This window comes from Tamandua tetradactyla, chromosome 16, assembly GCF_023851605.1.
Source record: "Tamandua tetradactyla isolate mTamTet1 chromosome 16, mTamTet1.pri, whole genome shotgun sequence".
NCBI lineage: Eukaryota > Metazoa > Chordata > Mammalia > Pilosa > Myrmecophagidae > Tamandua > Tamandua tetradactyla.
The window spans coordinates 15,707,179-15,727,287 of NC_135342.1; the positions used below are offsets into that span (position 1 = coordinate 15,707,179).

At 56.9% G+C, this 20,109-nt stretch overlaps 1 protein-coding gene across 1 annotated transcript; it reads left to right on the plus strand.

The window, feature by feature from the left end:
• The first annotated feature begins 997 nt into the window (after positions 1–997).
• Positions 998–19,870, plus strand: EXOC3L2 (exocyst complex component 3 like 2). The gene is made up of 12 exons (XM_077131452.1): positions 998–1,077; positions 4,872–5,410; positions 8,139–8,772; positions 10,158–10,269; positions 11,157–11,258; positions 11,363–11,463; positions 11,677–11,787; positions 13,360–13,495; positions 15,256–15,378; positions 15,768–15,923; positions 16,853–16,974; positions 19,201–19,870. The coding sequence occupies exons 2-12, from the start codon at positions 4,888–4,890 to the stop codon at positions 19,487–19,489; spliced, it is 2,409 nt and encodes an 802-aa protein (XP_076987567.1). The 5' UTR covers positions 998–1,077; positions 4,872–4,887; the 3' UTR covers positions 19,490–19,870.
• The last annotated feature ends 239 nt before the right edge of the window (positions 19,871–20,109 follow it).

Genomic DNA, 20,109 nt, shown 5'->3' on the forward strand with positions numbered 1-20,109 from the left:
CGGACTGACCCCTCCACCCCAAACTTCAAACCCAGCCTTAAACTTAACCCTAAGCTCCCTGTCTAAGCCTACCCAGCACCCAACCCATTCCCAGCCCCAGCCTCAGCTGCAGTGTCCATCACCAACTCCAACCCCAGCAGGAAAGCGTCCTCCAGACCCACCTGCAGTCCTCAGCTCCAGCCCACCCCCAATTGTGCATTCCCTTAACGAATCTTTACTGAGCACCTATTATATGCCGGGCATGAATCTGGGGATACAAAGATGAACAAAATGGACAAAGTTTGCTTTGCTGAATTTATATGCTAGTAAGGAAGTGAGAAAAATCTACAAGGCAGAGAATTTCAGATTATGAAAAGTGCTGTCAAGGATTGACAAATCAAGGTCTGGTTTCTGGGAGAGAGGGGAATGAAGAGCAGATGACCTGGTCTCCTAGGCGGGCTGGGAAAGGCCTCGCTGACGGGGAGTTGCTGGAGCTGAGACCTGGTCAATAATAAGAAGGAGCAGGCTTTGCAAAGGCCCTGGGGTAGGGGTTGTTAGGCAAAGGAGCGTTGCAATTCCTAAACCGTGTTCTGTGTCACCCCATGGAGCCCTGGTCTCAGCCTCTGGGGTCTACAGACCCTTCTTCCATTTCTTCATTCCACAGTAGGGAGCCCCTGAGACAGGGCTGTACTTCTGGGTTCTCATTCCCAGGCCTCTGGGTTTGTGCAGCCTGGAGAGCAGCTCTGGGCCCGTGTCCAGCCTGGGGTATCTCCCTGGGGCACCCAGGATGCTGTTTTCACCTTGGGAAGTGTGAAGAGCGGGCCGCTGTGGGGGGAGCAATTCCGGCCTGGAGACATGAGGGTGGGACAGGCCTGGAGACATGTCCTTCCCGGCTCAACCGCAGCCTGGCCTAAAAGGGCAGACAGATAATGAGTCCTTCCCGGCCCCTGGCCCCAGAGAGGGAGGGGTTTCCTGACAGGAAATTGTCCTCCTCCAAGCACCCCCCCCCCCCCAGATCCAAGCTCTCAGCAGTCTCAGCCAAAGCAGCCTCGGGACAGGACAGCGGCAGGGACAGGGACGGAGGCACTTGTGACAGAGGTGAGCGCCTTGTGGGGAGGGGGGCAAGAGTAACGCTCCCCCCCCCCGCAGGAATCCTCGGTGGGGGGTGGAGGGCAGAGGTACATCCCAGAATTGGGCTGCACCACAGTTGATGAAAACTGTGCCTTGAACTCAGGAGCGTCTGGGGGCAAAAGAGAATCTGCGGCGGCTTGAGTTTTGGGGGGCACCAGGGCAGGAGGGTGGAAAGGAGGCGGGAGCAGGAGGCCAGGGGTGGGGCAGATGTGCTGGGGTCTCTGGGGCCCAGAGAGGCTGCGCTGGAGCCGTGGACATCTTGGAAGCACCAAGGTAGAGGAGAGATGCAATGTCCTTGGGTCTGATGGCCTCTGAGTCCGGCTGGGAAGACTGAGATGGGGAGAAATCAAGAGCTTTGTGCCACCCCCAAGAGACGGGTCTGGGAGATGGGAGATGGGGACAAGGATTGGGATGGAAATGGAGCAGGAGATGCGGATGGGCTGGGGCAGGGCTGATGACGGAATTGGGTTTGGGGGCAAATGAACTGGGTTTGGGGGCAAGGACTGGTGGATATGGTTGTAGTGGGTTGGAGCTGGGCTGGGGACACACGCATGCACACACACACACACACACACACACACACGATTTGTAAGGACAGTTCTCTGATGCGGACACTGAGAACTAGAGCTGATGACTTCTGAAAAGAGAGGCCAGGGCTGCGGCGGAGGGAATGAGGCTTGGGGGAAGAGGTTGGCAGCGAGGAAGAGCAGGAGGGGCCCAGAGAGGGAAGCTCTGGTGGCCAAGACATCCTGGAGCCAGGAGGCTGGGGGCTTGTGGCTGCCTGGGAAGTGAGTCAGGGGATGGGCACCGGGAGGCCTTTGAGGGGGCTGGAGGGGGCAGGATGTCGGATCTAGTTTGCAGAGGGGGATGTTGGGGCCAGGAAGGGGAAAGACGTGGGGCCCATTTTGGAAAGATGTGACAGCCAAGTTCGGGGGAGTTGCAGATACTTTGGGGTGGGTGGGTCCGGTTTTGGGGAGGTGGGGATGTTGGAGCTGTTTGGGGGAATGTCATACCCAGTCTCGCCAATGTTGACTTCATTTGGAGGGAAACTGGAGACTCCGATTTGCAGGTGGGGAGATGGGGCCAGTTTAGGGGGACGGTGGAGCCATTTGGGAGGTGAGACGTGTGGGAATCAGTTTGGAAGGAGAAAGATGTCAGTGTATGGACGGACGGTGTATGTGCAGATGGGGGGGGTATCACTTGCACATACAGCCATGGGGGGCCCCAGGAAGGGGCTGCCATGGTGATGGCCTGCCTGGGGGACAGGGGACCATGGAGCCTGGAGGGGGCTGGGAGAAGTTCTAAGAGCAGGAGGGTAGGGAAACAACATCTGAGTTCTAGAGGCTGAAGTGGGAGAGGCAGAAAGGGGGGGCTTCTCTCCATAGAAAGTAATGCACTTGCCCTCGGCCCAGCCACCTCCAGGGTCCTCTAATCTCAGGGTGTCCTTCCTCTCCCCAGGTCTCCTTCCATTCCCCCACCCCCCCACAAGGCTGCATGGTTCTGCCTGAGCCCACGCCTGCCCTGAACCCTGTCACAGTTCAATGCAATGTACTTGCCCAGTGGTAGGAGAACACGGGAACATCTGACAATTTATGTGCACAATTTTGGCACAGTCATACAACGGAATATTATGCGGCACCTAAAAGAGAAATGAATGACCATTTTGTGGGTAGACACGGACAGAGCTCACAGGGATAACGTGAGCCATCCCCCCTCCCCCAAATAAAGCACACTGCAAGATATAAGAAGTATGATGCCATTTATATAAAGTTTGAAGCCTTCTAAGACAAGATATTATTTCTGGATATAAGGCTATGTAGGCATAGGATAAAAATGTGCTGGGACAGATGGACAGCAAGTTCCAGAGGCTGGTTTCCTCGGGAGAGGTTTAGAAGGAATAGAGATGTTTAGAGGGAATCTGGAGGCAAAAACAACAACAAAAAGCCTGAAGCAAATAGAGCAAATATTAGCATTAGATGTAGCTGGATATAAGGCACAGGTATGTTCATTAAGTTAGTTTTCTGTACTTTTCCAACATTTGGAATGTTTACTAATTTTCAAAGGAACCGTTCCATGGCTCTCCATGCCACTGGGAGAAACCCCTAGTGGCAAGGGGAGTCTACTGATCTCCCCAACTCTGACTTGTCTCTTCACTCCTCCTCCCCTCCCAAGGGATGAAATGTCCTGCCTTCTTCCTTCCTTCCTGTGTTTCCTGTTTAGCGCCTAGTCCCTGAGCGCCCGCCCTGTGCCTGGACTGTGCTGGGTGCTGGGGACACACAGCAGGAACCCTGCCCTTGTGAGGCTTCCAGTCCATCCCCAGACAATGACAGCCCAGGCTGGAGACGGCTGGGATGGGGGAGCCTTAGGATGCCCAGAGTGGGCGTCTGACCCTGCCTGGAGTTCAGGGAGGGCTTCTTGGAGGAGGAGACATTGGGGGTTTTGGAGTGTGAAGCACAGAAAACAGGACTCCAGGTAAAGGGATAAGCAGATGCTGAAAGCCAGAGGAGTTTGGACCACAGAGGAGGAGGAGAAAAGATGGATCTATTGAAGTGGGCAGTTGCCAGGTCATGCAGGCTGGGGCAAGGGGCCTGGGGCGAGGGCACTGGGGAGCCAGGAAGAGTTAGGAGCAGGGAGCAGGGGCAGGTCTAGATCAGGTTTGTGCTTTAACAAGAACCTCAAAGGTGGGCTGGAGGAGGCTGGGAAGTGGTTGGTGACTTGGGCTGGAGTAAGGGCCATGGGGAGGGGTAGGGAGGAGACAAGAGACAGCAGGCCACAGCGACTTAGGAGATGGAATGGGCAGGACTCAGGCAGCTGTGATTCGGTCTGCCCTGGCCACTGCTGTGTCCCTAGTGCCTGCACAAGGCTGGACCCAGGGCAAATGCCCGGTACTTTTTTTTTTTTATTGTGAATACACATAACATTAAATTTACCCTTTAAGCCATTCTAAAGTGTACATTTCAGTGGCTTTTAGTATAAACATAAGGTTGTGCAACCATCACCACTATCTGGTTCCATTTTCATCACCCCACAAGGAAGCCCAGCACCCACTAAGTGGTCATTCCCATTTCCTTACCTCCCCCCAGCTCTTGGCTACCACTCATCTGCTTTCTGTCTCTATGGATTTGCCCAATAGGGATATTTCCCAGAAGTGTTTGCTGAAGGAATGAATGAGATAGAGGTGACGGGGACTAATCAGACAGGGGATATGAGGGAGACAAAGGAGTAGGGACAGGTGCCCAGGTGTCCAGTTTGGAAGTCTGGTAGATGGTGGGGCCTGGGTCCCCACGTAGTCTCTGCCTCTGGCTGGCTGTGCTGCCTTGGAGGAGACACTTGCCCTCTCTGAGCCCATCTCCTCATGGAATAGGAAGGCCAACTAAGATCTGAACCCCCGGGGCACACTGTTCCTTTGTGCTGGGGCAGGAGCCGGGCAGGAGCCGGGCAGGAGCCAGGTGGAGGAAGGGTCTGAACACAAGAGGCTCAGGGGAAAGGATCCGGTGTCTGCAATCAGATAAACTTGGGTATAAATCCCGCCTCCATCCCAGCATCACTGTGAGACCCTGGGTGCATGCCTTTGCCCTTCTGAGCTAGTTTCTTCATCTGCAAAACAGAGTTGACAGTCCTCCCCTCACAGGACTGTGAAGTTCAAGGCGTCCGTAAGTGTCCGGCTGGTGCTGGTGCACACACACACACACATAAGCACAAGAACATAGCAGCATCGATGACACAACCATCAATGGTCATTATTGTCTATCTCCTCCCAGATTCCCGCTGATCAAAATGCCCATCCTGAAGAGCCTGGGGATGGCGGACTCTAAGTTTCCCCGGGCAGGGACGCTGCCCCTCAGGTCCTCTCGGAATCCCTTTGAGGAGGCTCCAGGGCTGGGAGAAGAGGAGACCGGGGAGCTGGGGGCCCTGCCCAATGGAGCATCTTGCCGCCGCCGTGCTACCCTGGAGAAGCTGGCAGGCCTGGCTTCCTTCCGGCTGGGATGGGCCCCGGGCCGGCGGGCCGGCAGCCCTGGGACGGAGCAGCCCCGCTCCTTCCTGGGCCGGGTGCTGGCGCCAGGACTCCGGAGGAGCTCGGCAGATTTTGGTCTCCTGACCCGGCTTCAGGGAATGCGAGCCCAGGGCGATGAAGAGGCTGCTGGGGAGGCTGCCCGGAGACTGGCCTTCCTGAGACTGGGGCGCGGGTCCAAGCCCCAGCACGCATCGCTGGCCGAGAGGGTGGTACCAGCAGGCGAGGCAGCGCCCGAGCCCCCGCCCAAGGTCCCAGAGCCCCCAAAGGTGAAGGAGCCATTGTCAGGTGAGTCGGGGGGAGGAGGAGCCCTGGCCATGGGGGAGCCAGAGCACCGTTTCCATCTCCAGACCTGGGCCATCCTCCGTTTTCATGCTTGACTTCCACCCAGCCTCCTCCTGGGATCCTATCCCCACTGGCACCTCCAATTTCTATCTCTAACCGCCGTACACGGCTCTAACCCATCCCTATCCCAGTCCCAATCCCTCTCTCCACCTGCCAGCTTCAACCTCATCCTCATGACTGAAGCCAGGCTAATCCCATTTGGTCCCATCTCCAATCCACAACCCATCCCCAATCTTATCCTTCTTTCCCTCTTCAACCTCAAACTTAATTTTCATTCCCATCTCCAGCATCCCACTTTCAACATTATTTCCCTCTTTATCTAACCTCCCTACTCTACTAGATTCCTAGCTCCAGCCCCCCAACTGTAGCCCCAAACTTCTACCCAACCCTATCCTCAGTCTCCTCCTTCATCCCAAATCCCTGCACCTTTTCCATTTCCACCCTAGGGAGCCCCAACCCTAATTCCATTCCAATCCTAAAACCCATCTCCCATCTCCACTTTCAGCTTCATCTTCAAACCCAGTCCCATCCTCAGCCTCTACCTTCACCCCCCCAAAGTTATCGCTATTCCATCTACCAACCCCACTCCCACCTAAACCTCCAATGACTTCTTCAATGCCTTTTCTCTCTCCATCCTCAATCCAAGTCCAACCCCACCATCCATCTCCACCATCCACAACCCACCCTCTTCTCCACACCCCATCATTCTTTGTCCGACGACATGACAACCTCAACCCCAGTCCCATCCCATGTCCCATCCCTCTACTCTACTCCCACCCCCAAATCCAACTTCAATTCCTTTCCCCTCTTCAGTCTTGCTCCTAACCAGCTTCCTCAAACCACCACAGCATCTACCTTCACCCCATCCCTCTCTCCAACCTCCTTATGTAGTCCCTTTCCCATCCTAGTCCCTCCCCAGCACCCAGTTTCTGTCCCAATCCCATCCTCAATCTCCGTCTCCATCCTTGATGCTACTCCATTTTCAACTCTATCTTCAACTCCATCCACATTCCCATCCCCAAATCCTCATGTTCATCTTTAAACCCACATGAACCTTCACTATATCCTCAACTTTCCTGTACACTCATCTCCATTCATGTCTCCAGCCCCATCCCTACCCAAATCCTGATATCATTTCCAATGCTCTTCCCATTTCCACCCTTCCACCAGTTCCAGACCCAACCTCATCCTAATTTAAAGTCCCTTAGCCCTAACCATCGGCTTCATCCCTTCCTCACCTATATCCAGTCCCCTCCCCATATCATCACTGAAATCCCATTCCCAAGCCTGTCCACCCCCAACTTTATTTCGATCCCATCCCCAACTCTATCTTTATCTCCATTCCCCCCTTTCCTGCTCCTGGTCCTCCCCCTCAGGGCCCCTGCCCCAGCCTTGGGGCCCTGGGGGGAGCCCTTTCTGTGTCCTCTGATGCCCTCTGCATCCTGGCCGGAGGCTATTTCAGCCCCAGCTCCCTGGGGACTGGGAGGGCACTGCAAGGAGGTGAGGAGGGGGTGACGGGCTCCCGCCTTCTGGAAACGGATGGGCAGAAATAGCGCTGGCCAGGAAATAGTTTCTCTGCCAGGGAGGAAGCGGGGTGGGGGGGGTGGGGGGGTTGGGGGGAGGAGGTGTCAGGGGTAACCCTGGGCCACTGAGACCCTCCCTCTGCCTTCTCTCAGAGGCCTCCCAAGCCATGACTACCTTTCCCTGGGGAGTTTGAACTCTGCCAGATCACCCCTACAGCTATCTCACAGCCCCCTCCCCCCCCCCCCCCCGCAAAGACCCCACTTCTGGTCTTGACAGCCTCACCCCACCTCCAAGCCTCCACACTGCCCACTAGCCTACTGGCTCTTTCCAGCTCTCCCTCCTCCCCTGGCTCACATTGCCCCACCCCCTCCCCCCACTCCTCTAACCCCCTTCATTCCCTAACCTCCTCCCTGACACCCTCCTCCATCTCCTGACCCCTGTCTCATATCCCCTTAACCTTCTCCCTCCTTCCCCAACCCTTTCCCGGGTCCGCTTCCCCGACCTCCCCACTCTCTGACACTCATCTTCCTCTTCCTTATCTGGGGATCCCATCTTGTCTTTGACCTCTTCCCCATATTCAGACTCCCCTTCCCTCCTCACTCAAGCCTCCTCTTCCCTCCCCAAGCCTGTCTGTCCCTTCCGGGTCTCCCCTACCCCTTTCTCATCTTCCTCTCTCTTCTCAATCTTCCAACCCCTCACCCCCCTTGGCCTCTGACTTACTTCCCCACTTCCTGAATCTCTCTCTATCCTTTTCCCCTCCACTCCTCCCCTCATCAACACCTGACCCTCTTCCCTTCCTTCACTTCTTCCCCTCCCCTTCCCTTATTCCCTCCTCCCTCCATTCTGTCCTCTTCCACCTTTGATCCCCACTACCTCCCTCCTGATCTCCCCCCCCCCCCACTTAGACTTCCCCACCTCTCCTCCCTCACCGGTTCTACACAACCATGCCCCATTCCTGACACTCCTTTGTGTTCTCTCCTTCCCCCGACTCTCCCCTTTAGCCCTGACACCTCTATCTGCCCCCGCACCTTTCCCTCTTCCCAACCCTCTTCCCGCATCCCCTCACTCCTGCCCATTATCTCCCGACCCCATGCACACAGCCCGCGGCTCATCTCCTGCCCGCTGACGCCCCGCCTTGCCCCGACAGTGTTGGAGATCCTGAGCTTGATTCAAAAGCGCGAGCTGGCCCGAGCCGACGAACACATCTTGGAGCTGGAGGCCGAAGAGCTGGCGGCGTCGGGGGGCGGCGCTCCCGGCCCACCCAAGGCCGAGGGCGCGGGCGGGGGCCGCCGGGCGCGGGACGTGGCGCTGCTGTATGAGGCCCTGCAGCGCGAGCTGTGGGCGCTGGTGCGCGAGACGCTGGCGGACCCCGGGCCCGGCTCGGGCGCCGGGGTGGGCGCCGTGGCGCAGCTGGGCCAGGTGTTGGTGCAGGAGGAGGCGGCCGACGGGCGCCGGGGCTCCGGGGCGGCCCGCAGGCTGCGCGCCCGTTGGGCCGAGGCCGTGGCACGCGCGGCGCGGGAGCGCCTGGAGGCGGCGGCGCCCGGGGCGCCCGGGGGCCTGGTCGGGCAGCTCGAGGCGTTACGGGCGCGGCTGCTGGAGGACATGGGCGTGGTGCGGGGCCGCCTGGCGCCCGCCTACCCCGCGGGCCTGGGCGCCTTCGGCGTCTACCTGCGCGGCTACCACGGCGCTCTGGCCGAGTGGCTGGGGGCGGCCGCCCGCCGGAGGCTGCCGCTGGCCGACCGCTACGCGCTGCTGCACTGGCACAACCAGGTGTATCCCAGGTGAGCTGGGGCCGGCCCCGGCCCGCCCCGCCTTGGGACTGGCTTCCCTCAGGGGGAGCAAAGCACCAGAACACCCCCCGCCTCCCCCAATCCCCCGCCCCAGACTCTTCGGATCCTAAGGCTCTTGGGACATCTGACCCTCCAAACCTAGAACTGTACGACCAATACAAACCTAGAATTTTAGCACTCTCCAGCCTGCCTTCCTGAAACTTTTGCAGAATTGGTTCTTCCAATTTTAGAACCTCAGAGCAGTTGGCAGTCTGGATTCTAACATCTTAGCACCACCGAATTCCAGGCCTAGGGCCTCAGCACGGGGGACCCTTGGAATCCTAGGATCTCTCATGATCCCTGGGCATCAGCGCTGCTGACTCCCCCAATCTGAGAACTTTCCAGTTGCTGACACTTTAGATCCTAGAACTGAGTACCATGACCCTTCGAAGCTTTAGCCTCCTTCCCTCTCTGGGTCCTAGAGCCTTGGCGTAATTGTCCTTCCCATTTTAGGATGGAGTGCCCTTGGCCCCTTGAATTCTACAGTCTTGGCATCTAGAGCCCCAGCACGGCTGACCCTCCCAGTCCTAGAATCCCATATAACCACTGAGCCTTTGAATCCTAAAACATAACTATTCCTGTTACCTGGCAATGTAATATGGGGTTTAGCCAGGACTGGGCCATATACCTAGCTCCAGGGAAAAGGGAGTTAGCCATCCCCAAACCACATGTTGGAGAGTGGGGGGGACATGGGAGGGGGGCGGGTTCCTCAAACACAACCTTCTTCTGTCCCCAGAAGAAGAGTGCAACCCATATTAGCCACAGAGATCCCACTTGAAAACACGATGATGGGTGCTCTCATGTCACCCAGGGGGGATTGAGGCAGGATAAGGAGACTGGAAAGCTTCCTGGAGTGGTGGAATATGAGTTAAGTCTAACTTGACAGGGAAATGATGTTTCTGGCTGAGAACTGCCACGAACAAAAGCCTGGGGTGTGCGTGGGTTGGGGTGGGGGATGACACCACGCAAGTTGGAGCATGCAGTGGAGTGGAAGGAAGAGAGTCAGGGCTGGATCCAGGAGGTGGCAAGGACTTGGAGTGGAGGTGGAAAGAAGCTTCTGTCTGATGATGCCAGTTGGTGGGTGAGGCCCGGTGGCAGGTAGTCAAGCCTGGACCTGACCCCCCGACGTCTTGCCCGGACGTCATCCATCAGGTAGCTGACTCAGAGAGCTGGAGCCAGGGAGTGACAGTTCCAAAGATTTTCTCTGAGGGATGAGCAAATCCGGCCCGGGGAGAGGAAGGGAGGGGACCCGGGTCACTCACAGTGGTCTGAAGGGCTGGGGATGGGTCCTGCCCCCACCCCGCCCAGACCTCCCGGTCTCTCCCTTCCACCCTCAGAGAGGTCCTAGCACTGGTGGACATGGTCTCCCTGGAGAATGGGGAGCTGGGACCCCTTCTGTCCCCCGGCACCCTGCGGGGGTTGGAGGATGAGTGCGTCACCGATGTCAAGGTAACTGGGGCTTGGCATGGGCCGTTCAGGAAAGGGAGGCGGTCTGGCAGGGGAAGGGGGGTGGGTCACGGTGGATGTGGAGGGGCCCTCTCCCCTCCTCCCCTTCCCTTCTGTGAATTTCCAAGTTCTGTCTCAAAGCCCTGTCCAGGGGACATTGAAGTGTGACACCACCGGGCCTGGCATAGACACTCAGGAAAGGGGTAATGCATGCTGACAATTCAAGTCTTAGAGTGAGAGAAAGTTAGTCACAGAACCGCAGCTCAAAGCCTCAAAGTGTGGCCTCAGAGCATCCCCCAGGCAGGGCTGATGGTGAGAGTGGTCAGTAACCTGCCCGGTTGCACGCACCGTCACGCAGAACCAGCGCCAGGCAGAAACGCCCAGGCTGCCCGTGGCGGTGTTTTCTTCCCAAATGCCGGTCCCTGCCCCACCCCTGGAAATCAACCAGGGTTTGCAATCCAAGAGCCTCTAGGATCTTAGAAGCCAAGATCCTCAGACCCATCTGATGGAAGACAAACCCTTGATCAGAGAATCCCAGACCCTTGGCATTTTTGAGTCATGGTCTGAGGATCTTGAATTGTGTTTGCAGAACCTGAGAGCAGAGTCTTGGAACCATCAAAGAATGAAACCACAGACCTTAAACCTCCTCTGGCTGTTAGATGGGGGAACCTTGAAGTACAATATCATATAGGCTTAGGACAAGAAGGGGGTGTGGAAGTTTTCTGGCCCAGTCTCCCACTCCAGCGTCACCCTGCCTGATCTTGGCTACGAGCTCATTGATAGACTCCTTGGGGGCTGAGACAGAGGGGATAAGGGTGTACAAAGAGAGCGAGAGAGACCCCCAGGCAGCCACCAACTCCTGCCTCTCTCCCCTGATCTCTCCACTCCAGGCTCAGACGCGGGCAGCCCTGCTTCGAGTACTCCAGGAGGATGAGGAGCGCTGGGGGGGCCTTGAGGACCCACCCAGCAGGCTGGCACAGGATGTGTGTGAGGTAGGGGGCGGGCAGGAGGGAGGGGGAGCAACCAGGCAGTGTCGGGGTGAGACAGTGAGACATCGCCTCCCCCCAACTCCTTCTTGTCTCCCCGGACCTCCCAGCTGCTGGAAGAGCACACAGAGCGGGCGCCCCGCATCAGCCAGGACTTCGGAGAGCGGATGGCCCACTGCTGCCTGGGGGGGCTGGCGGAGTTCCTGCAGAGGTATGGCGGGACGGCAGGGGTGTGGGTCCAGGGGGACCTCGGGACCCGGGATCCAGCAGGGGTGGGGGGTTGGGGGGTGGAGGTGGGGGAATGAAACGGGTCAGGGCAGGAGTGTCCCAGGGGAGATCACAGGCTTGGGTGGGCTAAATGTCCAGCAAGGGCCCTTGCCCAGCTGGCTGCCATCTGCGGTGCCCTCTCCCCCCCTCTCACCAGCTTCCAGCAGCGCGTGGAGCGATTTCACGAGAACCCGGGGGTCCGGGAACTGCCTGCCGATGTCTACGTCAGCAGAACCATCGCCCTGGTCAACTGCGGGCCCCCCCTGCGGTGAGAGCCCCTCCCAGTGTGTGTGACCAGGGGGTTCCGATCCCATGGGGGCATAGAATCCAGGAGTCCTAGAAAGAACCCTGGCGGGAGAAGGAGTTACAGAATCATCAGAACAGGAGAGGGGTTGAATTATAGAAGTTTAGAAGCCAGATTCCAAGAGTCTAAGGAGCCCGGATTTTCTCTGTTTTTTTTTTTTTCTTAACCGGATTTTGATTGCATTTAAACTTTGGTAATGTATTCACCTGGTCCAAAATTCAAAACATGCAAAAGGGCCCACAGTGACAACTCTCCCTTCCTCCCAGATATCCCACCTCTGAGAAGGTTTCTATTACCAGTTCCTCCCATATTTTTGCAGGATTGTTTTAGACATTTACAAGGAAATATGTGCAAATAACTGTGTATATATATGTATCATATGCGTATATACACATGTTACATATACACTTATTTATACATATTAAATGCATGAGCATATATAAATATACTTTTACAAATACATGAAAATATATTTAAATATGTGCATATATATCCCTCAATTTCCTTTTTTAAAAGCAGACACATGGTAGAATACAGTACACACTTCTACCCTTTTCCCCTTGCCAGTTTGGGGATCTTTCACTATCAGTGCACGAAGAGTTTCCATGTTCTGTATTTTTTTTTTAAGACATGTTTTTATTATTATTTTTTAATACGTGGGCAGGCACCAGGAATTGAACCCGGGTCTCTGGCATCGCAGGTGAGAGCTCTGCCACTGGGGCACTGTGGCCCGCCCATCCGTGTTCTGTTTTAATGTTTGAACCGTGCTCCCCTGTTTGGATGCAACATCATTTATTTAGCCCATCCCCAGATGGGCATTTGGTTCCATCCTTTTGCAGAGAATAGTCTTGTGCCTGTGATATCTCCCTTAAATGGGGGAATTTGGGTGACACATTCCCAGCAGCAGACTTGTCCCCTGCGGTCAAGGGCCCATTGTTTGCAATTCGGACAGAAACTGCCAAATTGGCCTCCACAAGACTGGAACCAGGTGATGCCCCCTTCAGCATCGGAGAATCATAGATTGCTACAATTACAGAAAATTGGAAGCGTAAAGCTTTACAGTTACAGAAGTATGGGACCCCGGGTTTTTACAATGCCAAAACCACTAATGTTTTGAGTGAGCCTCCGAACTCCCCACTCTCATCCAGAAAAGCACCGAAAGAAACTGAGACCCAACGTACCCTAGAGACTCCCTGATATTCCCCTGCCCCCAGCTATCCCTCAGTCCTCCAGAAATCCCCTGTTCCCTGACATTTCTTTGCTCCCAGTATTTCCCATTCGTCTAGACAGTTCATGACCTCCTTAATGTCTCCCACCCCCTGAGATATTCCCCTGCCCTGCAAGACATCCCCTAAGATATCTCACTGCCCCCTCCCCCCAAACCTTCTCCCAATGTCTCTGGCTTTTCCCAGCTCCTCTATCATGACCTGTCATCCCTGGGTCCCCACGGAATTGGGTCCCCTAAGGGAAGACAGGTCCAGGCAGGTGGGCTGGGATTTCGGGGTTCCTTGACTTTGGGCTCCTCTGACCCTGCAGAGCCCTGGCCGAGCGTCTGGCCCGGGTGGGGACCCTGGAAAGCGAGCCGGCTCGGGAGGCAGCAGCCAGTGCTCTGGACCGTGTGACCCGGCTGTGCCATCGCGTCCTGGCAGACCTGCTGTTCCAGGAGCTGCAGGTGAGTGCAGGAGGGGGCCAGGGCTGCGGCCAGTGCCAGGACAAGAGTGCCCCCCAGTTCCCCTCAGGCTCAGGACTCAATGTTCAGAAAGTGGTGGGGAGGAGGGAGGAGGGACTGCGGTGGTGGTTAGGGCCGTGGTTGGGCTCTTTGGGTGTGTGTGGGGGTGTAGCAGATGGGGGTGCTGGGAGAAACAGGTGGGGGAAAAGGGTCTGAGAGGGCCTAGCAGGAGGAGGGCCTGGGGTTTGGATGGAGCTCCTCCCCTCAGGGTCCCCCAAATCCCTGCCCAGTTTGCCCCAGGCCCTGAAGCCCAAGTCACTCATCTCTGGGCCTCTGGGCATGGCCAAGGGGCTCGGTTCGAGTGGATGAGAGCGTTTGGAGAGGATGGTGGGAGTACAGGGTGGGGGGTGTGTGTGTCCCTGGCTGTGACACATGATCCGACCAAGCTCTCATTCCTCCTCTGCTCTGAAGCCTCCCATGGCTTCCACCCAGCTCAGGGTCAATGCCAAGGGCCTCACCGTGACCCACAAGGCCCTGCATGATCTGTCCCCTCCCCTCTCTGACCTCATCTCCTCCCACTCTCCCCCTCGCTCAGTCTACTCCAGCTACACTAGCCTCTTTGCTGCTCTTTGAACAGGGCAGGCACATTCCAGCCTCAGGGCCTTCTCACTTGCTGTTCCTTCTGCCTGGACACTGTTCCCCAGATATCCACAATCTGCAGAGCACCCTCTCTCACCTCACTTAAATATTTACTCAAATAGCACCTTTTCAGTGAGAACTTCCCTGACCACCCTATTTAAAATAGGAGCCCCCATACTCCCTCTCCTCTCCCTGCTATATTTGTCTCCAAAACACTGCCACCTGCCTCACCATATCTTTCCTTTTTTTTTTTTAAACTTTTAAAAAACTATGTCTCCCATTGGAATGTCAGCTCTTCAAAGGCAGGCGGTGACATCCTATGACTTCTCCCTTGCCCTTTCCCAGACCCCACCTTGCCACCGCCTACCCCCCACCCCCACCCCAGCCTCCTCCCTGCTTTCTGCCACAGTCTTGCCCCCTCCGGTCCTTCTCAGTCAGTCACAGACCTGACCCCGCCTCTCCCCTGCTAAGAAGCCCACCGCGGGTCCTCGGAGGCCGGGGAGCAAGTCCAGGCTCCTCTCTGCAGCCCAGGAGGTCCTGCCCGTCAGACCAGCTTCACCTCTCCACTCCCGCACCCCACGTGGAACCAGCATCGTGGGTCTGTGACCTGTGGGGCTGCTTGGACAGCTCAGAAGGACCCTGCCCTTGGCTTAAAGCCCCACTCTGCCATCTTGACGCTTTTAATACATTTTGAACAAGGGGGTCCCTGTTTGTGTTTTGCACTGGACCCTGTGGATTTTGTAGGGGGATTTGCCAGCCACACCGCCCTGCCTTCTGGTCCTCGTCCGGCCACGCCCATCTGAAATTAGAAACTTCCTTTCCTTTTCCCTTCAGCCTGAGCCACCACCCCTCTCTGCTCCCCTATGCCCTCCTCCAGGCCGGGTGGGGCGTCCCTCTGGGCTCCCCAAACACTCATCTCAGCCTTGACCACGGGGTGTTATCACACTCTAAGGGTGGTGGCAGCTGTCCAGGTCCCCACTGTGTCCTCAGAACCCCCGAGCCCTGTTCAGTGCCGGACAGGCCTTCAGGCTGGATTAACCTGGAGTGGGGTGGGGTGGGGTGGTGGTTAGTGAAGAAAGAGGGTGGAAGAGAGGAGTGCGCTGAGCCCACCTCTGTCCCACCAGCCTCACTTCAACAAGCTAATGCGCCGCAAGTGGCTGAGCAGCCCCGAGGCCCTGGACGGCGTCCTGAGCACGCTGGGCGCCCAGGCCCTGGCCCTGCGCAGGATGCAGGACGAGCCTTACCAGGTGCGCCTGGGGTCGGGGAACCCGAGCCCAGGGCTGCGGGAGAGAGACCGCTGGGGGGAGGGGAGGCGTGCCCACGGGGGAACTGGGGTGCAGGGCGGGAAAGAGGGTGCTGAAAGGGTTGGGGCCGCTGGGAGGCGGGAGGCGGAGCTCCGGGGAATAGAGAGAGGGCTGGAGTGGGGCAACCTTTGGGGTCGGGAAGCCGGGGATCCGCGGGAGGGTGATGGGGCGAGGGAGGGCATCGTCGGGCAAGACGGGGGTCGCCCGCTGAGAGTGGGGGGGTCTGGGGTTGGGGACGAGGAGGGGGTTGGGGGAGGGAGAGGGGTTCCGTTGGGGGGCGGTGGGGCGCGGCTTACCCCTCCCATTCGCCCCCTCCCCCAACCCCACCCCAGGTGCTGGTGGCTGAGCTGCACCGGCGAGCGCTGGTGGAGTACGTGAAGCCCCTGCTCCGCGGACGCCTGCGCTGCCGCTCGACGCGGACCCGCAGCCGCGTGGCCGGGAGGCTCCGGGAAGACGCGGCGCAGCTCCAAAGGCTGTTCAGGCGGCTGGTCAGTGCCGGGCGGGGGCGCCCTCCGCAACTAGGGGAAACTTGGGCTTCCGAGAATCCCGGGACTCGAAAGCCGGCGGCGGGGGCGGGAGCCTAGAATAACACCCTCACCCAACTTTCCAAGAGCCAGCTTCCAAGAAAAACAATAGCAAGCCGTGTCACTTCCAGGCGCGGCTCCTTTGCGCAGATAAACCGCTCGCTCACTGCGTGAGAGCGCTCCGTTGGGTGCCTGCCCTCAGTTTCCTCCGCTGCAGAGTGAAGATAAAAATGCACCCTAGCCATGTTGTGGGGATTAAATAAATTAATTCAGTAAAGTGCTTAGGGCAGTACCTGGCGCCGGAGTTAACACTCCAGAAACGTGAGCTATTAATATTTGCACGAACAGAAGCTGAACGCTACAGAAACTCCTGAATCCTAGGATTTCCGAACCCAAGGATTTCAAATGACCATATCGAATTTGTAGCTAGGGGCGGTCAGCAAGGCTGGGAGGGTTTCACTCACTAGCCCCAGTTTCAGGGGTTTCTACTCTGGAGTTTTTGGAGTACTTTGTTTTTGTTTTTTAATTTATTGAGATAGCTGCAGATTTGCATGTGGTTGTGAGAAACAGTACAAAGAATACACTTTGCCAGTTTCCTCAACCGTATCATTTTGCAAACATGCGTTTTTTTTGAGTGGTGGTGGTGTCACAAGCCCCAAGTTATCTGCAAAACTAAGAGTGGATTATGGAGTTTTCTTAAGATTTCATAAGACTCCACATAACCTCCGGCGAAAGTGTCCCTTGCCCCCGTTTTACAAGTGGGGAAATTTAGGCAAGGAGGGCCAAGGGAATTGCCCGAAGGCTTGGGCTGGGGAGCGGGTGATTTGGTGGTAGTGGTGGCCACAGGGGGGCGTGATGGGGCGGGAGAGTGAGCCGGGTCCCCTCCCCCGCAGGAGTCGCAGGCCTCGTGGCTGGACGCCGTGGTGCCCCATTTGGCCGAAGTCCTGCAGCTGGAAGACACGCCCAGCATCCAGGTGGAGGTGGGGGTGCTGGTGCGGGACTACCCAGACATCAGGTGAGAGCTTGCCCGGGCGGGCCCGGCCCTCCCCGCCCGCCCCGCCGCCTGCCCAAGGTCTCCCGGCGGGGCCTGGCATCCGTCCCTGCGTTTCCTGCCCCCCGGGCGAGGGAGGGAGGCGGCGAGCGTGTCTGACGGCCGTTTCCTGCGGGAACCAGGGCATTATTGATTCGATTTCCCTCCTTCTCCTGCCGCCGCCGCCACCGGGGCTCGCAAACAAACAGGCGGCCACAGGAAGTCCAGGGCAGGGGGGCGCGGGCCGCCCAGAGGCAGCAGGAAGGGCCGGCTCTGCGGGGGAGTCGCGGGGGACACGGGGACACGAACGGGCACGCGGGCGCACACGCACAGGGACCGCGGCAGGCGCAGTTCCAATCCTGATGGAACCATTCCTTTCCCTGTGGTCCTCTCTGAGCCTTAGTTTCTTCCTCTGTTACCCGGGGATAATAGTACTTTCTTTATAGGATTTTGCTTGGATCCCTCATCATTATCATCATCTCCAGCAAGGGTGACAGCAGTAACAATAGCAGCTCTTGTTCACTCAGTCCTTATGTCAGTCCTGACCTTTCTTAATTATTTTTAGAAAATGTAACATAGGCAAGTAATGCCCAGCACTGTGCTAAGTGCTTCACCAATTAATTTATTTAATGTCTCCCGTGTGGAAATGTCTTTCCTGTGGAAACATGCAGAAAGTAAGTAGCTTGTCCTGAATGTCTCAGCTAGCAAGTGGGAAAACTTGGATCTGAACCCAGACAGCAGGCTGGCTCCAAAGCCTGTGTACCTGCCCAGTAAGGCTACACCTTTTGTGAATGCTGGATTAAGGGGTAGGGTGGGGGTGGCAGCAGCAGTAGCACCCCTGAGTCCTGAAATGCTATCCAGGCATAGACATTTTTCATCCAGAGAGACAAAACCACACACAATCAGGGAGTATGACATGAGCCAATTTGAGGTTCTAGAGTTTAGGGTTTGGGGTTGAGGCTGAGGATTCTAGCACTGATTCAGGACTGATAGAAGGTTCTGGTTCTGGGGTGTGGGGCTCATGGCCTTGGGAAGGCACAAGAGTACTGGAGTTTTATGGGGGCAGATGTTCCAGCACTCCTGGTGGGTTGAGGTTTCCTATTTTGAATCTCGGGTTGGGGGCCTGGAGCCATGTTTCAGGACTGAGAGTAGCAGTTCCACAGCTGGGTTTGGGGACCGTGATTTTGGTGCTGGGATGAGGCTGAAGGCTCTTTAGCCACATTTTGGGTGTTTTGGAACTGGGATTGTGGTAGGGATGCCAAATCTGGGATGCTTTGGGAAGGTGAAGACCCTGAGCTGAGTTGAAAGTGGTGGCAAAGGCCCCAGAGCTTTGCTTGAGAAGAACGTTCTGGAAGTGAATATTGAGTTCTAGATCTTGAGTTCAAATATGGTGGTGGTTCTGGAGTTGAGTTTTGGGTCAGTGATCTCGAGCTGAGTGGGGATGAAAGAGAAGGTTCCAGGGTGTTTGCTTTGGGGTTGTAGAGTTGGTTTTGAGATTGGTCTCCAAGGTGAATATTGATTGGGATATTGGAATTTTGGTTGAGGGTGATTCTGGGAATGGGTCGGAGGTGGGGGGTAGAGTGAGTGTTCCCAAGCTAAATGTGGGATTGAAGGTTCTGGAATGGGGTCTAGTTTGAGAGCTCTTGAATTGAGTTTTGATAAGAGTTCTACAACCGCAGTGCTGGAGAGGGCTCCAGACTTGGTCTTGGGGTGAGTTGAGAGTTAGATAGGAATGTGGTGAACTCTTCCAAGCTAGATTTGAGTGGATGAAAGTGAAGATGAAGTTAAGGGTTTGTTGTAGAGTCCAGAGCTCAAATAGGGATGAGCGTGCCAGAATGGAAATTTAGGGGAAGTTTTCTGAGCTAAGCTGGGGGTAAAGACAGAAGGTTATTTGAATCAGGAGTTGAGACTGGGGTGAAGGTGAGATTCCAGCACTGGGTTTGGAGCTGAGGGTCCTGGAATTGATCGTGAGTGTGAGGCTTTGGAAATGGTTGATTGGTGGTGAGGTGTTCGAGGGGAGCTGGTGCAGGGCCCCAGAACCAAGCCTGGTTCTGGAGCTCCTGAGTTGAGTGTGCGCTGAAGGTTCTGGGGGATTGTGTCTGAGGCAGGTTCTTAAATGGGCAGAGGGGGTCCCGTAGAGTCCACAGCTGGGCTGAGCACCTGTCTGGAGCTGAGAACCCCCCATGAACCTGTCCGTTCCTCTGTCCCCAGGCGGAAGCATGTGGCGGCTCTCCTTGACATCCGTGGCCTCCACAATGCAGCTGCCCGCCACGAGATCCTGGCCGTGGCCCGGGACCTGGAACTGTCTGACGGGGGAGCCCTGTCGCCCTGTCGGGACCGTGCCTTCTTTGTGGACATCCCCGTCCCCCGCCCGCCTTTCTGCCTTGGCCTCCCTCACCTCCTGGGCCGCCTCCCTGTCTCCCGGCTGTCCAGGCCTGGCTTGGCCTGCCTGCCTCGGCCTCGACCTCTGTCTCCATCACGACCCCGGGCCCAACTCTGAGACCCTCGCCTACAGCCCCCTTGCCTCAGTGCCCCCACCTTCTTTGCTGCTGAGAGAATGTCCAGCCGTATGCCCCTCTCCTGACTTCCTGCCCGGGAGCCCAGACCCCAGAAGGATCCTTAGAGATCTTGTCTCACCCCACAGAACCCCTGGTGCAGAAGAGAAATGGAGGCTAGAAGTAAAAAAGACTTTCCCAAGGTCACACAGCCCATTCCTAGCACTCCCTCACCACCCCCACCCCCCAAGCCCAGTGTGGTTGGGTGGCGTTTTGGAAGGCGCTACAGAAATATCCCAGCCCCCCCTTCCCCCCTCACCTCAAGGTCTGGCCCAGATCCAATATATTAAGGAATGTACAATACTTAGAATAAAGAGGTTTCTATTTAACACAAAGAAGGGCTGAGTTCTGAGTGTGTGGGGGGGAGGAAGGACGGGGGCAGGGCCCATGGCCAAGGGCTGTTCACAGGCCCAAGGCCGGGCTCGGGGCCAAATCTTGAGGTGGGGGGCGGTAGGGACCCAGCGGCCGGTCCACGCGCCAAGTCCCGCCTTGGGCTGTGTGACTCCGCGGCAGTTCCTTGGCCGCTCTGAGCCGGCTCCCTCGTCTTGGCAATCCCAAAATGCCT